Consider the following 22,046-nt stretch of genomic DNA (forward strand, 5'->3'; position numbering starts at 1 on the left):
CAATTTTCTTTCTCGGAGTTTGTCGTGTAAATTATACTGTAAATATTGAAAGCAGCTTACGAAAGGCAACTAATCTTCTCTTTCGATCAGAAAAGATGGATACAGAATCAATGCGCAAGTAGAATGATTACTATGGCATAATCAGAATAATTTATAGTCATTTATGAAGTTATTTTTTTCCCTAACATCATGCCAAGTAGACATAATAATTGGACATATACTACATATCATCACTTGGACTTTGCGTTAAATCGAAAGGATTTTGCTTCTAATTTTAAAAAAGACTCAACCTTTAAGATCAAGAATATATTTAGAATATTTTCCAAAATTTATAAAGCATATCATAGAGATAGCTCAATTCTTTTCTAGGATACGATGGCTTGATAATCAAGTTTTATGTCCACGATTTTCTATTCGGATGGTTGGAGAAACTATCTTGTCATCAGGAAGCAAATATTGTAATAATGCAACGAAAATTCCTTCAGTGATTAACGGAACTACCATTTCGTACTGTATCCTTCCACTTTCTTCTATTATCCCATAACTACAGAATTTGAATTATCTTTATTAACCAATGGAGATAAAAATAGTTTCAAATTACTGGCGTAAGATAAATCTAATAAGTTATGAAAGCATGCTGCAAAAGATATTAAAGCTCCAGTGCAAATAAATGCACTTGGATGATAGATAATGATCCAGGCTTACATAAAATATAAACCAAATACAACACGAGCTTTAATGGAATAGATCTTGTTTTCCTTGGAGAATCATCTCAGAGAACCTTCAGAAAACAAATGATATTTACCTAATATTTACTTTGCAGGCTAAATGATGGATTTCTGCTAAGATTATTCAACTAAAAATATCATTTTAATGTCTCCCTTCCTATATCATTACCTCGAATTTGAATTTTTAACCTATCTTAGGGCATCAGCGTAATACTGCTTCAGATTCAGTTCGCAAATTAGATATTAAAAGGGCATAAAAACTAGGACAAAAAATATTCTAATCAACATTTGCTAGCTTTACCTTGGCAAACTACGCTGCGTAGACTATCGTGTAAAAAGCTAGCAGCAAAGAAATTACTTTATCAACGATCATGCAGTTCTTAAACAGTGCGAGGCAAAGAAATTTACATTTATAGATGTTATGTTATTCCACAAATAGTAGTATTAATGACTAGGCTAAAATACTATAGATAAACTGCACTTTGATTTCGGTATGAAGTAGGAATGAACTAAATTTTAGCTCGGGTAGCTAAAAATAATGTACACATTTACGATTGAAGACTTTTATAAGCAGTATTTACTTATTTTACTTGTCCCTGGTAGAATGGTAAATGGTAAGATCATTCTGAAAGAATTTGGAAAAGTCTGGTTTATGTCTTGTATAAAGATTACCAAATCGTTCTGCAAGAAGTATCAATTAGGGTGTTATTAATGTAACTGGTTTATTCTTAGAATAAGCGAAATACCAAGATACATTAATAAATATCATATCAATGATATGTTAACATATAGGGCAAAGGCTAATAAACTTATTGTGAAAATTCGACAGTATCATTAATTCTGAACGAAATTTTAAATTCAATTCCAAATTTTATGCACAGATACTGTATTGTTCGTTAAGATTGCAAAGTTTGAATGCATAACTCAATACTTATACCGTAGTGAATTTAAAGTTAATAGAAAGGTATTACAACAAATTTTAGCGAGGATAGATAATTGCTTATCTTTGAAGTAATAACGGTAATTGCCATCTAGCGATGGATTATTCTATGTTTACAAATTAAAATAGAAATACTTATAATGTTTACGGTAATATATTATAAGTTGGAGTTTCCAATTTATGCCAATATGGCATCGGAAGCGTTGCAGTAATACTGATGTAGATACTTTAATTTCTTACGAAGTGATCTATTGGTAATAATATAAGCCAATGGATTAAGTGCAGTGGTAATTAAACATATTAAGTGTATTAAATTAACTTGATTAATCGATACTCTGAATAACACGTTCGATTTATACTCACAATGTACCAGTAATACCATAGCTAATGGTATTAAACACACAAGATGCGCTATAGTAATAAAAAGTGTTATAGCAATGGATTTACGGATATTTATAGCATGTTTAGGAAATGCTTTTACTTTAGTATTGTATTTACCTTTAATAAGGGCAATTATGAAAATGATGCTATAGCAAATTAAGACAGTACATATAGTTAAGAATAATAAGGCTATTAATATCATAAGATACAAACGATAGGTTGTATGAAATAATTCGATTTTTTCAGTTTCTGATTCGATAGGTTCTGTCGAATGCGATCGTTGTTGTGGAATGCGATCTAGCATAATTAAGAAAAAGATCAACGGAACTACGGCAATAATTAGAGCTGAGCACCATGTTAAAATTAATAGGTTGACCAATTTTTTTCTTGTCACCATACCAGTATAATTATACGGAGAGGCAATGGCAAAGCATCGATCAATATTGACGGCCATCATCATGATTAAAGATATCCCGAATATAAACAGCAAGAAGGAATTTAAAATTTGATATAAGACCAAAGTCGTCATCGAGTATTGCATTACATTAACGATGATGTGGAAAGGTATTACAACCAATGCCATTAATAAATTGGCTGATGCTAAGTTCGCTAAGAAAATATTGTTGGTACTTCTTAATTCAGGCCATCGATAAATCACGGATAAATACGTGACATTGCCTAGAGTGCTAAGGACCACTATAGCTGCATAAACGATATTTAAATAAATGGAATTGGATAGACCCATCTGCATTCCATATGTACCTTTTGTTGCGTTGGATCCAAGCACAGACAAGATTGAAGATGAATCTACGGAAAGTATGGATTCCATCATGACTGATATACCAACTAAAGGGAAATAGAAAGAGGTTTAATGCTATCCGCTATATATACCTTTGGCTATGGGTGGATCAGAGGAAGTGCGGAAACAAAAAGTGATTATTAGAATAAATGCATCAACAAAGTTCATACTTGACAGTTTATGTTATCAACAACCTTTTCAAAATAATTGATTATTCAATTAAATAATTAATTCAACCCGACAATATCTTCAGTATATCTAGTTACAGCCTGTGTTATTATTCATTTGTTTACCTAAACTTATATTGCTATCCAGGATAAGATCGACTATCATTCAGTGTAAAATAATTAGCGGAAAATAAAATCCTTTTTAAACAATAAATTCTTTTATGAAAAAAAGAAAAAATAGAAAGAGATGATGCTGACCATTGTCGCTGAATGAGTCTTGATTTTTGTCTTGATTATCGTAGTAGAAATTAAAAATTAAAGATTACCATTAATCACTAAATATCTTTTTTCTATTGGGATATTAGTTTGATGACAATATAAACTCATTTTAAAAGAGTATACTATCGCATTTATTTATACTCTACGATACTTTCTTCATTATTGGCTCAATGATGACAATAAATTATACTCATGTATGATAAACTCTAATATAGCTTACGTTACTAACTTGACTGCTAGGGCATAAGTACTTTCAATTGGTAAAGGGTAAACCGGATCAGAGCCATAAAACGGATTAGATATTTAGTTGTACCCTAGATACATCGGCAACTTCCACTGTCACAACTTGCACTCTATATTTCTGAACAAGGTTTCCTTCCTTGTCAGTTCAACGCCTAGACGACTGCTAGAATGGTATATCCTTCTTTAAGGTACCGATACGTAAGTAGATATAGTAATATACTGTATGATTAAACAATAACTCAGCAGTAAACATCAATGCGAAACACTTGATTAATTGCTCTAAACTACTGTTTCATTTAAAAAATTATTAAATAATAACGGCGACTTACAGGTCGCAAAATTGACTGTTTTTATTAGAATAACAAACAAAACGGTAACTCAGTAGCTACTAGGAAGTCCTTAATTAATTAATCATAAAGAAAAAATTTATTCATTCAGCTATTATTAAGCAATGAAATGGCGCTCTCAATTCCTCTTAGAAATGATTCAATAATCTTGAATTGATTGTTTTCATAACTGATGCCTTATATACAACTAGTCTAATTGTTTACTTTGCCAAATTAATTTATCCTTCCATTAGCCAATCCTGTCTCATTATTGTCGTATCTATTGCATAGACAAATGTAATACAGTAGTAAAGCCTACGAGTATTCCCAATAGTTAATTCATTCATCAATTCAGCCTCTTTTCAGACGGCAGGGGACATAAAATCCCTATTCTAATAAAATATAAATGAAAACTAGCCTAATATCTTTACAACCGTTTTCCATATACTCGAAATCACATTTATGATATGATATCATGTAATTTTGGAAAACTGCTGAACATATATCTTAATGTTGGAAGCGCATCAAGTAGTTTCAATATCTTTTAATCATTCTAATAGTATGTATAACCTTAAAGCCGCATCTGCTAGATTAATATTTTTAATCTTTTAGCTACTATACTTCATGAGACTATGCTTCGGAATTGTTAAATCTAGGAATTAATTTTATAGTACACAAATTTTTTTGTCCTTTTGTTGCAATCTTAAGCTGCGATGTTCGCATAGAATACAAGAATGGCACCGGTAATCAACTCTGCTTGTATTATAAACATTGTTCATCGTCCAGGGCTATGATAATGTCAGTGTTAATAGCACCTTCAAATGTCAAAAAAAATTAATAAATAATCTTTCTTTTAAATATAATACCGTCCGCAATTAAGATTAATGTTGTTTTTGAAACTATCATTCTCTAAAGATTTTATTAATTATTGAATAATTACTTGTAGATGTTGCGATGATTATTAATATTGCACTTATCCTTTAGTGTTTAAGCATTGAATATTATTATGCATTTCGCTGTATCATAACGATACAGTTGATTTGGATTCTGCTCAATTGCAATGTGATCAATTATCAGAAATAGTTTCTTAAGGAAACAAAAGATGAATCGCTAACAGAATGACCTCCTATAGTATCGAAATTGATTATTCTTTAGGATTGCAATTAACTTTTTTCCATCTTTCCAGAAGACAATAATTGAAAGAAGAAAACAATTAATCATGCTTTCTCACCGCTTTCGCTATTTTAATAGCTATCATTATTCTGTTATTATCAGTAAATTCAACTCATGCTTTAGGAAGTATTGGATAATATTGCTTATTTTGCTAAGTCATACTTGATGGAATACGATAAGATTCTGTCAAATTGCAACGTGATGATACGTTACACGATATAGTTCCATAAGCAAGGATAAATTGTTAACAGAATTGCTTTCCACAGTATGGAAATTGAATATTGCGAAGAAATTTAATTTAATTTTTCCTTCATTTTTACAGTAAACAATAAGTAGAAGAAGGAAATAATCAGTCACGTTTTCTTACCACGCTTCACATTATAATATTTATCATTATTTTAGATCTCATTTATAATCCGTATTTTATCAAGTTGATGTGATAGATTCTCTTCATTAAACATAAAGAACATCTGAACGAAGAAATTAGATTAATGTCTTACTCAATGTTCTCTCATTAGTTTCATGGATATTTGACGCTCTTTCAATTAAGGGAAATCTACTTTAAATATAAAGCACATACTCACATTACTTATTGTTTATTGATAGCTAACCCAACCCATTCAAAATATAGAGCGAATAATGTATCTGTCCAATTAATGTTATACTCAATATAAAATCATTTTTATCATGTCAACAAAGTTGATGATTTAAACGAATTAAGCAGGTTGCAATTTAGACTATCTATTACTTCATCTTAATTAACGATGATTATATAATAGTACAATTAATTATATGAGCCGCACAATAACACCAGTATCAAATTAAACATCAATAAATGTGTGTAGCCCCTGATTTAATTTTATCCTATTCGTAATTTTATTCATACGGTTTAAAAACTATCGTATTCAGGTAGAACCTTCTCTAATAAGACAGAAACATACAAATCATTTCCGAAGGAAAGAGAGCAATAGTCATACCGTAGAAATATTGCAAAAGGGATCATTATTAAATTATTATCTTCGTTCAATTCTCCAATTTAGAGGCAGATATCGAAAGAATCTTGAAAAGATCAGGATTATGTTTCCTTAAAAATCAGTAGCATCAAACAAGATAAATAAATAGGATATAATATATTCTTTCATCTTTAAGGAGATAGGAATACTGATAAATTTATTTTATACCCTGGGGAATAGACATGCAAAGAAGATGTACTATGGATTTTCTGTACTGTACATTTTTAATAACCATTTTATAATGACATAGTTGTAGCTAATATCCAAATAACATTTATAACGTCCATTTTCCGAACCGTAATTGTTAGCGCCTTTGCGTCTAAATGCCTTCAGGACGCGAATTTTCGTCTTACTTTCCATGTTTGACGTCAGAAAGAACAAATGCAAATTGTCACTTGATTACAAATAATATCTTTTTCCAGAGCGTACTGGCAAATTCTTTGCCCTATTTCAAGGACACCCTCACTTAGGATTATTCTGTTTAATTTCCGTGAACATAATGTGGGCGCTTCCATCATGAGGCAATTTGGATGGAGGAAGATTTTCACATTTCCTCTTTTCCTAACGCTTAAAATTTAGGAAATAATTTTATCATTTCACATTTATGCATCTATCAACAATAGCTTATCCTCTACTCTCTAGTACAATATTTTATGACAGTTCCAAATCTTCGTTTGTCGGTCCCATCTAGCAGAAAAATGAGTAAGACGAAGTTTGCTTGCTATCAAATCAAATGAAATATTTGAATTTGAAACAAATTCAGCTAGTGCGAATGAATAAATCTGTTTTAATCACTATTTGATACTAGTTACACGTAGATTTTGTCATTTCTAGTATTATGAAATTATGTAGGATACCAAGTATTGTAGAATTTCAATATTTTAATTTTAAATGCAATACTCACTTATCAAATGATTGATTTATTATATTATGTTTATGTCTAAATCAAGAAGACAGATCAATAGATCAATTTACGCCGGTTTTGCCGGTTATCATATCATCAGGCTGCTTTAAATTATTTCTTTAAATGGAAAAAAACTTCATATATACAAAAATTAAGCTGCTAAATTGTCCTAGTAGTCCTTATTCTATCAGGATTATTCACTTTCATTATAGCTAGAGCCATATATAAGCCTGAAAGACGGCTAAAAATTGAATCGAAGTATGATCTATTCCTTGGAAATATCATAAGAATCGTGTCGAAAATTTGAAACCTCCATAATTTACGCCCTCTCCACACTCTAAGAATTGGTTGGATAAAATTAGGTGTTATAAATATCAGGTAATTACATAAATATTGTAGGGTAGCTTAACTTGGGTACTATGAGAACTTTATATCAGTTCTTACCCTTTATTTAGCCAGAGTCCATTTTCAATCATTTTCATCCGGTCTGTTTCGATCGATTCGCCATAGGAATACTGGCAGAATGGCCAAATAAAAACCATTAACTTCTATCATATCCATAATAGGATTCTATTCTATGTCAAAGGTTGGTTAAAATATTATTCCACTATTATTTTAACGTATTCTGACGATATTGTTACAGTATAAATGTTGAAGCCACTCCAAATTCGTTACTCGAAAGGAATAGTATGGACACCTATACACAGGATATGACATAAAATTAAAAATAGGCAGGCCAACCCGATCTAATATGGAAAGTTATTTTTGGGAATTGAGAATGGTTGTTAAGTATAGATCTTATCTGTCTTGTATGGATTCTTTTTTTATTTAGTATTTGTCTATGCTGAAGCTTATTTAATTCCTGCACATAGGAACAAGTCCTCATAGCATAAGTTCGATTTGAGAGTACTTTCATCTCGTTTTCACCATCCACGAAATATTAAAGATGCGTTCATGTTATAGTATAGCCATCGTTGTAGCTCTATTTTTTGCTCATGGATATGGTCTTTATTCTTTAGCGAACAATAAAAATTCCGAAGCCATCACCATCCGAGGAAATGGTAAAAGAGGATCGAAAAGCACTCATTACTTGTCATTTCACAATTTTACAAATGTTGATAAACTTGCCGACACTCTAGCTCAGCACGTTAATATAACCCATTTGACATTGGAAGACGGGCAACTGGGTCATCTTGGAGATCAAAACTGGCCAATTTTACCATTTCTAACTACGCTAGATATCAGTCGTGTCCGATTTGAGGAAATTAACATAAAATGGCTATCTCAACTGCCTTCACTAACAGCTTTAACCGTCACCAATTGTCGACTCCAGCGCATTCCCAGTAGCCAATATCAAATCTTGCCAAGATTGAAATTTCTCAATTTGTCCCATAATCAAATCAAAAGGATTTTATGTCATGATTTACGATCCTATCCCGGTTTGCTGCAGTTAAATTTAGATTTTAACACAATATTCGATATTGGTAGCGACAACTGCTCTCGTAGTCTATTCCCTTCAGCATTGCGAAGGTTATCCTTAGCGGAAAACTCCTTTCAAGAGATTTCTATTTATGCCTTTGATGGTCTACATCAACTAGTTAGTTTAGATATTAGTTCTAATAAATTACAAACCTTCCGTCAAGGTACCTTTGAATCACTACCGGCTTTAAAATGGCTCAATTTCGCAAATCAGAAGATCAAGAATAACCAAGCTTTTCATTACAATCCCAAAATATTCAAACCCTTTAATAGAAATACAGATTTGAATGTTACTATTCATCACATAGCCCAATGTAATTACTGTGACTTATTACTACAACTACAAAATTGGCTAATTGGTGTTCATCACCAGTACCAAATTTTAAACTACAGAAAAATTCAATGCCACTCTAGCAGTATTATTTATCCTAATCGATTAATTGTCTCTCTAGATGATCTAAATCGCACTTGTTCAACTGATGATAATAATACTCCAAGCGTAAATAACAGAGGCGAAAATTGCTGGTCATTAATTTTCTTTTTCGTGGGTATCATTTTCATAGCCATGGTAATTATTATTTGCGTTCTGGTTTATGATCGATTTCTTAGACAAAGATCCTTGCGTAAATGTTCGAATAGTAGTTGTAGCTCAAATTTTGCTGCCCGGACTTCGTCTCAAGATGCAACCAATAGCAATACACCGTCGTTAACTAATTCAAGTGAAAATTTAAGAAGATGTCAATCGCTAAACACTGATGGCTATATGGACGCAGCATCATCGGTAAATTCATGCCATATTAATGAAACCATAGATCTTCGTAATATGCCAAAAAAATTTCACTTGAGCGACGATATCCATTCTAAACTACAAGCACTTGGCGTGAATAATCCACAGATGGTCATTAATGAACTATTTAAATTAAGACAGCAAGATTCTGAAATGTTTATAAATGAACAAACACAATCCATGAATAATGAAACATATAAGAAATCAAATCAACATAATGGAAGTAATATAAATTTGAAGGATGATGATGAGAGTGATTTAAGTAATGTTGATATGGAAACCAAAGATCCGGATGCAGTTGTGGAGCCACACGATAAAAGAGGAAGTCTACCATATGACTGCCTACACCGGATGGTGATCGAGCAAGATCGTGATTCAGATTGCGAGAATAATTTGCAAGGTAATAGTAAAATAGAGACGCCAATAAATACCTTAAAAATAGCTAATTTATGCATGATATTAATCAATAAATTAAGATAGTATCTAAGACTGCGTTTATAGATATTGACAGTGGGATGAAAAATGATTTGAAATGTTACTAATAATCCTATAGGTGAAACTAACACTATGAGTAACCAACTAGCAGTAATGAATACAGAGAGTAATCAAAAAGAGTTGGCAGAAAAGGGAGAAAGTGATAATAATACAACATTGCTTAAGATATCGCCAGTAGAAATGGAAGATACAGAAGGATGTCCTTCTCTTAAATTTACAACAGTCTCGAAAGAGCAAGCTTATGGACAAGTTAGTAATTTTTTATATGTATAATAATAAAATATCATATCATGATAGTTCTAGGTATAGTAGAAAGTAAAGTGTTCTGTTTATTGATTAATTATATGTTGTTAAAGTTGAATGATAATTGACTTCAAAGACTATTTATTGCCTTAATTATGGTGCTTTTCAGGTCGAAAATACAGTTCAGAAGATTCCAGTAATGAAAGTCTAGGCTAGAATTATAATTTAAACTTCCCTGACTCTAGTTGTAAGTTTATTGCGTTTTATTTTATTTCTATGATTGAAATGAAGTTTATATAAGATGTTACAAAGTTAAACATTAAACATTAAATACGAATTCTACCCCTGCTTTAATTGGCAATTGACGATCTTATGACTGCCATTTTTCTAGGTTCAACAGCCTATCATCTATGTGAAAATGCAAGCTGCCATTACTTTGATTAGCTCATGAAAAGTCATACAAATGCAACTCTCTACTTGATTAGAAAATACCTAATAGTATCGTTAAAATGGGGATAATAATTCATATTGAATATTTCTTCATAGGAGATAATCATTTTTGACAATCTATATTTGAAAGAATAAATTTCAATCAACTCAAATCATGAGAATATTTTAATGGATAGATCGAATTGCTGATTTCTTAGTTATGATTTATTACAGTGAGCATCTTACATATTCTGTTAATTAAAACCAATTTCAATTGTTTTCTTGTCACTTTTGCGATTGGTACACTTGTAACATTAAATTTTGCTAATATTTGATATTTGATATTTGCTAACTATAGTGTAATTTAATGATTTGAAAATTGTAAAAGTTTCTTTTTAGTTGCTGTGATACAAACTATGAGCTGTCGAAGGTTTATTTGACTTGATACGTGTAATTATTCTCTATAGAATTCCATGGTTTTATTTGGGATTCATATTTTAAAACGCAGTAGGCTACGTTTGTTTAGGGTATAAAAAAAGGTAAAATTATAGAATATAATTTATGTAATGATTTAAACTCAAATGTAGAGATTCAACGTCAGATTTTTGTTTCTAGTGATATGAATATAATTTTAATGGACCGGATTATTTCTATGAAATTCTATAATTGATTTAACACTTCAAGCCTGAAATAAAGTGCGGTTATCATTATGTTCTCAATCAATATTAGGAAAAACAAATTAAAAGTATTCGTTAGATTCCTACGATATAAATTAATAGCGACTAACAATTATTGGCTTAATTCCTACTATTATAGACCGGATTTTATAATAGCTACTTATCGATTATGAAGCGTGAACTTTAATATATAAAGTTATGCACATATAGCTAAATAAATTGTTCGTCTAAGTCTGTCATGATCATTTGGTGGCCTAGATTAATTATAAATTTCGAGGATACATACGATTACATGAATGAGTGCGCATAGATCATCGTAACCCAAAATTGTAAAGTAGCGATTGGTAGATGATTTTATAACTGACTTTATAGTCTATCAACCGTTCGAAATGACACCACATGTACTATTATAGCTATTCCTGTCTATAATTAATGCCTACTTGGTATACCACTCTTTTTGCTTTAATTCCTTGGAAATTACTACCCTAAATAATCGACTATATGTACCACATTTTTTGCTTTCATTCCTGAAAATATGGCTCTGAATAATCGACTATGTATAACACTTTTTCAATTTAATTCCTTGAAAGTATTACCCTAAATTTGACATTGCCTCGGCTCAAAGCATTATTACTGGTTTACGTGATTGATTGTCACCAGACACATATCTTTTTAATATGTAGCTTGTCGTGAAATATCTATCGCTTTCATCTCATCAACATTACATCATTGCGACTAATTGATATATTTAGCGGTTAAATTTATATTAATATATTATGATACGTATACTTTTTTATCATGTAATTCTGCAAATGAAATATCTATCGCTTTCATTATATCGTATAAATATACGGACTAATCGATATATTCAGGGGTCAAATTTATTTTAATATATGGCAATGCATATACTTGTTTATCACGTAATTAGTAAATGAAATATCTGTCGCTTTCATCGTACCAAACTTGCAATACCTTGAATAATCGATATATTTAGCCGCCAAACTTATTTTAATGTTGTGCATTTTTTTCCAGGAAGTAGCCGAACACCTAGTAAAGGCATATATTAATGACTGGCTGTAGGTAATTATAGTACCGGCAGTACAGTAATTAATAGCTATTATTCATTAATTTTAAATTTTTTAATTTTTCTTGACATTATTTGCTGTAAAAAAATAATTTTTATCATTAATTTACAAAAAAGAAGAATGAATACGTAAACCCATAGAATTTATTAAACTTTATAACTGTTCCATAATATATAAACATTCAATCCGGATGTTGTAGGCTGGGCTTCTCGGAAGACTAAATGCAGTTTAGGATATATATAACATGAAGGTTATCAGGTATCATAACTTTACTACAGGTTTTGCACTGCTTGACACAATCTTGAAATTTTTGAAATTTAAGAATTCCGTTATGAATGATATTGCTAACTAAGAGTAGATGGCATTGCAGTAGCCCAATAAGTACGCAACTACAGGTTATAGATTTCAATTTTAGAATATTTTCGATAAATTTCTTTTAGCGCCGATAAAAAATAAGTATAGGTTAGGTGTAAAGTACTGCAACTGATATGCGAGGCTAATTTCAGGAGTCATCGATATTTTAACAAGTATTAATAATCGCTGAAAAAATAAATTGCTAGTAAAATAATTACCGCATAAATATTACATTTCATACCAATAAGTAGTACTGACGTTTTAGAAATTGATCACGATTACGTATGGAGGTAGAGTGATACGCAGAATGATGTAATTAATTTGATGATAGCCGAAACTTTTCGAAATGGTTGATCATATTTTGCGATAAGATAAATTGTCTCTTAATTGCTAGATCATGAAGCCATCATAATTCACAGATGTACAGAAATGATTTTACTGTTGGAGTTTACTGCAACTCAAGTATCACCCTAATATCGTCTGATTTTTATCATCTTGAATAATTAATTTGCTTTTACTTAAATTTTACTCCTTTAAAGCCAAAGTTAACAACAGCAGCTACCGTTTAATGAAATTTATCACAGCCATTGTATAACATTGAATGTGTTAACGAAAGCTAAAATTAGATCGTGATAATCATTATAAATAGATTTTACATTTGCGCAAATCCTACTTATGCGGCTTGTTGGTTAGTTACTCACGAAAATCTGCTTCATTAGCAGTAAACAAAACTAAGGTATGGGAGGAATAATGATAAAAATTATATGTATGATACGGTGTAGCTAATATTATGAACCTTTACGTGATTAATCACTTAGTTAGTGGGGTATTGTAACAATTGTTAAAATAACTTAAATATTCTAGGCGGTGGACATAATAATTAAACAACTTTAATAGTATAATTTTGATGGTATACACGTGTTCATGTTTATGACATTTTTCTATATTGATAATAATTAGAATTGATTAAGGACACCTTTCATATGTAATGAAAAGCTAGCTGTATCTTGTATATGGTATAACTAAGTCATCAATGACCAATTTTGAGAAATTGATAATAGCTGCGCATTGCATGACCGCGAATTGTAAGCAAGGCGTGCAACAGGAGATTTCCATCAGCTTGGTAAAGTACTGTAGTGGGTCTATTAGATCAAAGAATGGAAGTAGGAAGTAAAATCATTTTAGCTATACATCTCGAATTCGAGTTTAGTATTTATTCTCATGCATAAACATAAATAATAATATAATCAGGTGATTGATTATTGTAAAATTTTATTTCTTTATTACGATAATAGATATGTTCCGCATATGATTACTAATGGAAACATGTGGATGCAGATTGTAAATTGTAGATTATATTTTAAATATTAAGACGTAACTAGAATTTATAGTCATTTTAAGATAACGATAGCATATCGAATGATTTTTAATAACATTTAATTACATCCATTAACTATAGCATCAACTGATAGCAATAATACTACCATATCGATGTCATAATTCCAGGGTTTAACGGATATACTATCGTCTATTAAAATCGTTTTACTTGCATCTGTTACTTCATTCTGTAGCATCATCATGTAACTACTACCAACTTGAAATCCAAAGCATTGGCATCTTAACATTTCTTTTCGTAACTGGAAATTGTGTATATGGACTTTTGACATAGACTTAAATCTATTCTGTTTATAAACAATAGCTGAACTTATCCTAATGGTTATCCATCCTTTATCCTCTTTTATCGATAGAACTCTACCTTTTATAACTGATCATGAAATAAGAGCATTGGCGTTACTAGTACTATCATCTCATTCTTATCTCAATATGAATATTTTTGTATCAAAGCTTACTTTTAATCTTTTAAATTATTGAAATAGTCTTACCGGAATCTGCTCGGCAGTAACTTTGTTTATTTATTCTCTGTCGGCTATAATCGCATGCTTTACAATCTAGAAAGGATAAAATGCATGTTTCTAAAAGTAACTAGTAGATTTTACTGGCCTATCGTTACTTTGTCACTGTCAGTGGAACTGTGAATGTAATCTACGTTGTGAGAAATTGATTCATAAGACACTGTATCAAAGTATCTGCAGGGCCTATACATATTGACTACTACTGGGATTTAGTTCATTCATATCGGTGATAGATAATTTTCAATTAATTGTAAGTTCTTTCATGACTTACCTTTGAAATAGTACGTCTCTTCTTTGCTTTGTATTCCTATGGAAGAGATACGTGCATTTGTAGTCAGTTTTAGAAATCAGTAGTATACTTATAAAATGAAAGATAATTTAGTTAGAACTGCAATTATAGCATATTAGTAAAATACTGAAATTTTCGATAGCATATTGGTAAATGAGAAATTATACAGTGGCAAATCAGTAATTTTCCCTGAAGAAGATTGAGTACATTATAATTTGTTTAATCAATTTAAATTTATCAGGCCTTTTTAAAGTTACCTGTAAAATTTTTTATTGGGATTCCAGGTTTCAAAAATCGTATTTCTAGCAGATTAGTTAATGCAAAATTTGAAAGTGGAAATTGATAGCAAGAAATATTTTAAATTGCAAATTATGCATCATAAAATTGGCAGTTACTTAATTTAGTAGCAAAAGTTATGCAGGCTTACTGATGCATGGTTGAACGGGTGCTGATGTTTTAAAATATCCATGATCACATTCATCACATTTTAAGCCAACAGAACCTTCTCTGCATTTGCACTGGGCCGTAGTTTGATCACAATTACTATTCAAAGAGCCATGAGGATTGCATTGGCATTCTACTCATATTTTTTTTAGTCGTCAATAATAGAAAATCATAATTAAAGGTTCTTCATTAATAAACTATGCGTATATTATCACGAAATATGCGTATGTAGATATTTAGAGTGAAAGTTTTATAATAGATATATTTATTAAAAAAAATTTTACTAATCTGATAAATAGTTTTTAAATGAGGATCAATCTTAATTACGTACTGTTACAAGGGGAATCTAACTTTTCCGAAGGATGACGATAATAACCACTTTTGCATCGCTCACACTGGTCACCAGTAGTTCCATTTTGACAATCCACACAAATTGGCTGACTCATATTATCATAAGCAGATGATGGATAGAGATCTGTAATATTTGGCGTGCAATTCACTGCGTGCTCATGGCACTGGCATTTATTTATATCAGGTCGTGGAGGAGAGGCAAACACTGAAGTAAATAGTACTATAACTAACAAAATGATGAAAGTAGGGCAGTTTTCCATTTTAGATTACTTTACTTATCCTAACCTTAGATTAACTGATGTATGGCAATGAATCATATTATATACCTTCTGATATTCATTCAGTTCTATTGATGGAAATCAGTCGTATGCTATAGAAGGAAGTGATTATTTACGCCCCCTTTCTATGGAATAACGGTATAGATGATCATGCTGACGGTCAAAATGGCCTAAACAATGCCATCACACTATTTCACAATAGTCATGCTTGTCTTATTTAGCGCTACTAATATAATCCTACATGATATCATCAATCCTCTAAGGTCCTTAAAAGTATACTACAGTCCCTAACGTTATAAATGAATTATCATGCTCATGAAAGAATTGAATGCCACATTTTCTGATATTTTAGGTATGAAGATGACTCATGTTCTTATAAATAATAGATTATATTTAACTTATGACTTTTCTTTATTAAGGTAATTCTTGACTATAGATTACTCTAATTTCAGCGTAATTATTCTATTGATTGAATAATTTATTGTTTTCACCCTTATTAAAGCGATATAAACTATATTTCCATGCCCATTATAAAAACCAAATTGTCCATTCACAGTATCAAATGGACACAGAACAAAATTCATTACAGTCTACTAAGTTCGCTAGCTCACCAAATTTAGATCAGATTTATTCACCATCAATCCATTTAGAGCATTACTGGTAATATTGTATTACTTAAATGCTGTAATATACAATTTATCCTTAAGCGTACTTGACGAAGAGATGCATATATCCACGTAACAATGGCAATCAACGATGCCATATGCCTATATCTTAAAATAATGGATGAAATAGATTACTATCTTAACAGTTCTGATAAATACTGACATCTTAAATTGTAGATTTTTACAATTTAGGTAAAAAAATAAAGATAACTGGCTCACACCATATTTTAACATAAAAAAAATCATAATGTCGCCTCTGTAGAGGAGAAATGTACACAGTAGAGAAAAGTTCGTACCATAGCTACGGTGCAAAACTCATGACACTACCGCGCAAAACTCAAAGTGCTCAAAGTTCTATTTAGGTATCACTTCTAAATTAGTTCTTCCAGTACAACTTCTATTTCGTTTAAAGTAAAGTTAAGCTTGTAGGAGGAGATGCTATTTGCGTATAATTATCTTTGCAGCCTTTGAAATGGACGGAATTAAGAGATGCTGTATTTGGTATCAAGTTGAATGTTGATCTAGGATAGGTGAATTATTATTGCTTGCCAGTAAATATAAGATACAGAATCTGATTTAACGATTTCCCCTCCCCTTGTATTAGATCTTGTAGTAATAATGACAACAGTAAACTCTAGTCATTGTTACTACTTCTCTTTCTCAGAATTTAATAGCTAAACAATCAAGCACTTGATTAAGAATTTGCTGGCGATTAGTACAAATTATATTACCTTACCCTTCCGATTAGCATCATTAATCATTCTTGTTTCCGACTCTGATTGCTTCAATAAATGAAGCGTCGATAGGAACGAAACACCTACAGTATACGGAGATTATTTTCAATTTCTTTTATTTGGGCAATTAATTAATTATATATACATTTGACAAGCCGATTCATTGATTCTGTTTTATATCTTGTAAACGACTTCCCGCTGGGATCAGTGAATATTACAATGCGACTCACCATATCATCCTGCATTTTTACTTTGTACCACCTGGGTATCAATACTGTATTAAGCTAATAAGTATATGTTGTACTGTTATTTTAAGCTACATTCTATTCATATAGGTAGCAGTTTAATTATAGTTACAATCTTACAGAAAGTTTACTCCCATCATTAACGTGCACGCGCTTAGTATGGTAATGAACAGCTTATTGATTACGCTTCCGTATATTAATTATCTTCTTAATGATGATGTTGTACTAGTCACAGCTAGAGTCGAAATCGATGGCAGTTTGGTATTCCATGAATGTGTAGGACATGGATCTGCTTATATTTTGTTATCATACTTCACAAACATTCTCAATTTTAAACAGCTTTTAAACCCAGCACGTTAAAATTTCGCTTAATTTATCAAACACATCTACCACAAAGACATTTGTGAACGAACTCAGTTCTAGCAATGAATTACAGATCGGTGGCAATATGTCAGATAAGGTAATCAAATTCTAATGTGAAATGCTAAATCAAGAAGTATGCAGCACGTGCCTCAAGTAAATAGCAATGTGTCTAAGTCAAATATCCGGGCTCACGTCATTTCTCGACACTTGGTTCCTCTTTCGGATCCCACCGCTGCCACCAATTGTCATAAACCAGCTTCGTGACAAGAGTAACGTAAAACAAATCTCGAAATTACTATAGTCTCCGGGATTCAGTATCCCTACTCACAAGAATTTAGACGCCTTTGATTCTACGTTAAAACAGCTATACAATTGAGAACTGCTTTATTCAACTATCTGACGGGCTTATATACCCTTCTACAGCAGCTAACATTCACAAGTCATCTTATAAAAATACTTGGGTGAGAACATCTACTAACTAGTTTTTCACAGTCGGACTACAATATGTCCATTCACAGAATCATTTCAGTACACATTACAGCACAGCAATAAATTTACTGTAACACATTTATAATTAGAGTAATTCCTATTGTAAGTGACTAGTTGTAATATAATATCACTATATTATATTAACCAAATTTAGATATCTATTTCTTCACGGTAGTTCGTACCGTGACATATATGTGTAAGTACTAAATGAGTATAGCTTGGAAAGGTAGCCCGTTGAAAGATACATGTTAAGGGGTATTATCATACCAGCTAACTGCAAATTGGTAATTGGCATAAAGCTGATGTTGCTTAACAAGAATTACTAGCTAGTCTATCAAGCAGTTTCCCTCTGTTGTCAACTACCTTCCAATCATAGTAGTCCTGTAGAGATTGAATAATGTCAGGCTTTATAATGATTCATCAATTAGCTTGGATACAGTTTTCGTTTTAAAGCAAATCGGTAGCATATAGTGGACTTGATTTATTATTAATGGATGTCACGGTATTTTACGAGATAAAAATTGCACATAACTTTAAAGGTCATCTTTAATTAAACTAACCCAAGTTAAACATATTTTATATCAATGAAGATTAATCATACCCGTATGACAGAAAAATGGGTTATAGCTTCCATAACTCAATACAAAATCAAGCACGCTATGATCAAAGATTATAAATGATGATTATGAACTAAAGTGTTGATAATGATAATATAATTGTAAAATCAGTAAGCAAATTGATAAAATATGATATAGCATAAAAGATACTCATTTAGGATTTATTCTTAGTCAGTATGGTCAGTTTAAACTAAATCGTCTAAAAGGTCAATAATGATTTCAGTTACAATTGTTAGGCCGATTTTAAAGCTTCGTAAAGTTCTGCCATATCAGTAGCAAACCATTTAGCTCCATTCTTGACTTTTTCTCTTACTACATTTCCTCCAAAGCCAATAAATGCGTCCTAATTTAAATATTTTGTCGCAAATAATTAACTTTACAGCACATGTAAAAAATGCCAACACTTATATACTCGAGTGGCTAACTAGTGTAAAAGATCATAGAACTTTTACATGCCGATTGCAACACGTCAAGATTATCATTTAAAGTCAATACTTACAGCAGGTGGACATGCTTCCATATCAGTTGCACCGTCACCAATCATAACAACGCTTCATTTAAAATGATACTTAATTAATAAATATCGGTACTATTGTTTTAACGAGGAGAAGAGAAATGATAATGTTCGAGATGCATAAGTATTATTAAAGTACATACTTTTTATAGTTGTATAACGATTTTAGGTGTGCAACAACTCTCGGTTTTCCACCGGATTCAGAGGTCGGTTGAGATTCGTCAAATCCTGCGTATTCACCTAATTAATTGTGTTGTGTATCGTTTAGATCCATGCATAGCACAAGCACTTAAAAGAATCATAACTAGAGGATGATTAATAAATACTCGTACATTACGTAATCTATGAAGGATTGCAATTTTTGGTTACCGTTGTAGAAAAATAACAATCGATTTGCGAAAATGTTTTCGAAAGGTATATTTAAAACTGTGGCAACAGGTTCGATAATAGCTCGTAAACCGCCAGATACCAAGTAGACTTTAGTCCCTCGTTCTTGTAGCGTTCGAACAACGTCACTATTGACGTTAATAATATAATTAATTGGAGTAAACAGTTGATAAGCACTGGCCATAAGTACAGCCAGTATTAATAGAAAATAATAATTAACATTTCTTTTATATTATTCATTTTTACGTCAAGCGCAAATAATTAATTCAACATTTTCAATTATTGACATACTGGGTGGAGCTGTGATAGTTCATGCAGTACTACACCGGATTTTTAGATGAGTATTGTTGATAATTATCATCTAACCTGAGACCTGGGGTTAACTGCGGAGGATTCGCTTCTACAAATTTTTGCAGCTGTTGAAAGATCCAATGATTAATTACATAATATGCACGATTAATAAAGACAGTGCATTGATTGCGTGGATTAGGGAGTTAATCACAAATTGAGTTCTACTTTATCAATTTTTTTATTGCGTGGGGGGGGGGGGTAAATCTAATTCATGATAAAGAGTTCAATTTGTCAAGAGTATGGTGTCTTTGCAATGGTTGCATGAAAATTTCATCTACTACCGTATATAACTAAAACTTATGATTGTAACTTTATCATCAAGGCTATAGAGCTAGTCTGTCATAGTGCATTTATTCCTATGGCAATGGATACTAAATAGACGACTTTATTTGATATCGTAGTTACAGTGAGTAAAATGAACATCGGTGGAATTGCGTGGTAACGCTTACAATATACGAGTGTACTGCACGCTATGAGTTTAGTATTCAAAATCCACTAATACCAGTCATTGTCAAATAGGATGGAGATCAATTAATAGGATAGTGATTATTCGTATTTACTTACAGTTTGTTGGTTGGGTTTAAAGATATCGAGCCTCTGCTTCAACGCTTCTCGAAAAGTGGTAGTGCCACCCATGGCTTTGTTCGTTCTGCAATGAAATGGGAATAATACTGAAAGGTTGATTATGCACGCCTGTAGTTAAACGCTATTTTAATCAATATTCAAATTGAATCGATTGGGCTAAAGTCAACTAGAAGGTATTGGCTGTTTACAGTGTAATATAACGCGAGCAATCGATTAGTCTTGTTGATTAATATCCATTGAATAAGACTGATGATCGTGTAGAAAGTATGAATGGAATGCTAAGACAAGACTATGGAAGTGCAGTATAGAAAGAAGGCTTACAAGTCTTTCACTTGCTCACCAACACCACAATAATCGGCTAACTTGTCCAATCCTTCATCAATACATACGGTACTATCCACATCAAAGCAGACAGCATCAGCTGCTTTCCAAACTTGAACCACTTCTTCTTTGGAACTCATGATGATATCGAGGATGAATTCTATGATGCAAACAGAACACTAAGATTATAAAAATATTGAATCTACTTGCGTAATCTATTCTATTCTATTCTTGAACCGAGGAGGCGTTGATGAAATAATTAGAATAACTATGCTATACTGGAGTACAAGTAGGATTGGTTAGCAGAATTCATAAGGTAAAGTCTAGTACAGTAGCTGAATAATACAAAATGGATACAAAATGGATACAAAATGAACTCGTTGACGATAGACGATGATGATTTACAACTTCCATGTAGGCCAACGATGCCTCGTTCTCACCTTATCACTATTGTGGATTATAATATAGCTGCAAATAGGAACGGGAAGGATAGGGTTGGATGTGGAAGCTTGGGAAAATATCATTCAAATGAGCCGGTCGGCAATGTGGTAAGATGAGGCATCATCAGCATGCGCATGGAGGACTCAGGACTGTAGAGTACAGTAGATTGTACCGTATTGTACAATGTACAGTACAAAGAACATGATGCTCGCGAAGTTTTGGACTTTGCAAAGTCATGCAGACTCATGCTGCATGTTCGCACATGCGTAGAAAGAAGAATCACGGACTGGTAAAAAGAAAGAGACCGGGACATTACTGTATATTGTACCTTAGTGCAAATTGCAAAAGAATATGAAGGCTTAGCATTTTTTCGGTCATTCTACGCTACCGAGGAAACCGTATGGATCACTTCGATTCGGCGGACCTACTCAGTTTTACTCTACTCTACCAGACCGACGTCTAATCCAATTGATCCTTCTTTTCTTTTACTTGCTGTGCAAGTCTGCAAGTAAAAGAGAGCGATGTTTTTTTTTAGCGCTTGCATGATTTGAATGACT

General features: G+C 31.8%; 3 protein-coding genes across 3 annotated transcripts; 1 reads left to right on the forward strand and 2 right to left on the reverse strand.

Moving 5' to 3' along the window:
- Nucleotides 1-7,899: 7,899 nt before the first annotated feature.
- TRIADDRAFT_51580 (uncharacterized protein) lies at nt 7,900-11,250 on the forward strand (the record flags this gene model as incomplete). The annotated part of the gene is made up of 3 exons (XM_002107719.1): nt 7,900-9,619; nt 9,773-9,963; nt 11,203-11,250. 3 exons carry the CDS (start codon nt 7,900-7,902, stop codon nt 11,248-11,250), a joined length of 1,959 nt encoding a protein of 652 aa, XP_002107755.1.
- Nucleotides 11,251-13,938: 2,688 nt separating this feature from the next.
- Nucleotides 13,939-15,759, reverse strand: TRIADDRAFT_51581 (uncharacterized protein; the record flags this gene model as incomplete). The annotated part of the gene is made up of 6 exons (XM_002108517.1): nt 13,939-14,267; nt 14,386-14,451; nt 14,687-14,722; nt 14,962-15,006; nt 15,132-15,281; nt 15,480-15,759. The coding sequence occupies 6 exons, from the start codon at nt 15,757-15,759 to the stop codon at nt 13,939-13,941; spliced, it is 906 nt and encodes a 301-aa protein (XP_002108553.1).
- A 3,363-nt stretch (nt 15,760-19,122) lies between these two features.
- Nucleotides 19,123-21,188, reverse strand: TRIADDRAFT_49601 (uncharacterized protein; the record flags this gene model as incomplete). The annotated part of the gene is made up of 7 exons (XM_002108518.1): nt 19,123-19,233; nt 19,390-19,441; nt 19,548-19,644; nt 19,774-19,919; nt 20,158-20,207; nt 20,707-20,791; nt 21,049-21,188. The coding sequence occupies 7 exons, from the start codon at nt 21,186-21,188 to the stop codon at nt 19,123-19,125; spliced, it is 681 nt and encodes a 226-aa protein (XP_002108554.1).
- Between the last annotated feature and the right edge of the window lie 858 nt (nt 21,189-22,046).

The sequence above is a fragment of the Trichoplax adhaerens genome, genomic scaffold (genome assembly GCF_000150275.1).
Source record: "Trichoplax adhaerens TRIADscaffold_1 genomic scaffold, whole genome shotgun sequence".
Lineage (NCBI taxonomy): Eukaryota > Metazoa > Placozoa > Uniplacotomia > Trichoplacea > Trichoplacidae > Trichoplax > Trichoplax adhaerens.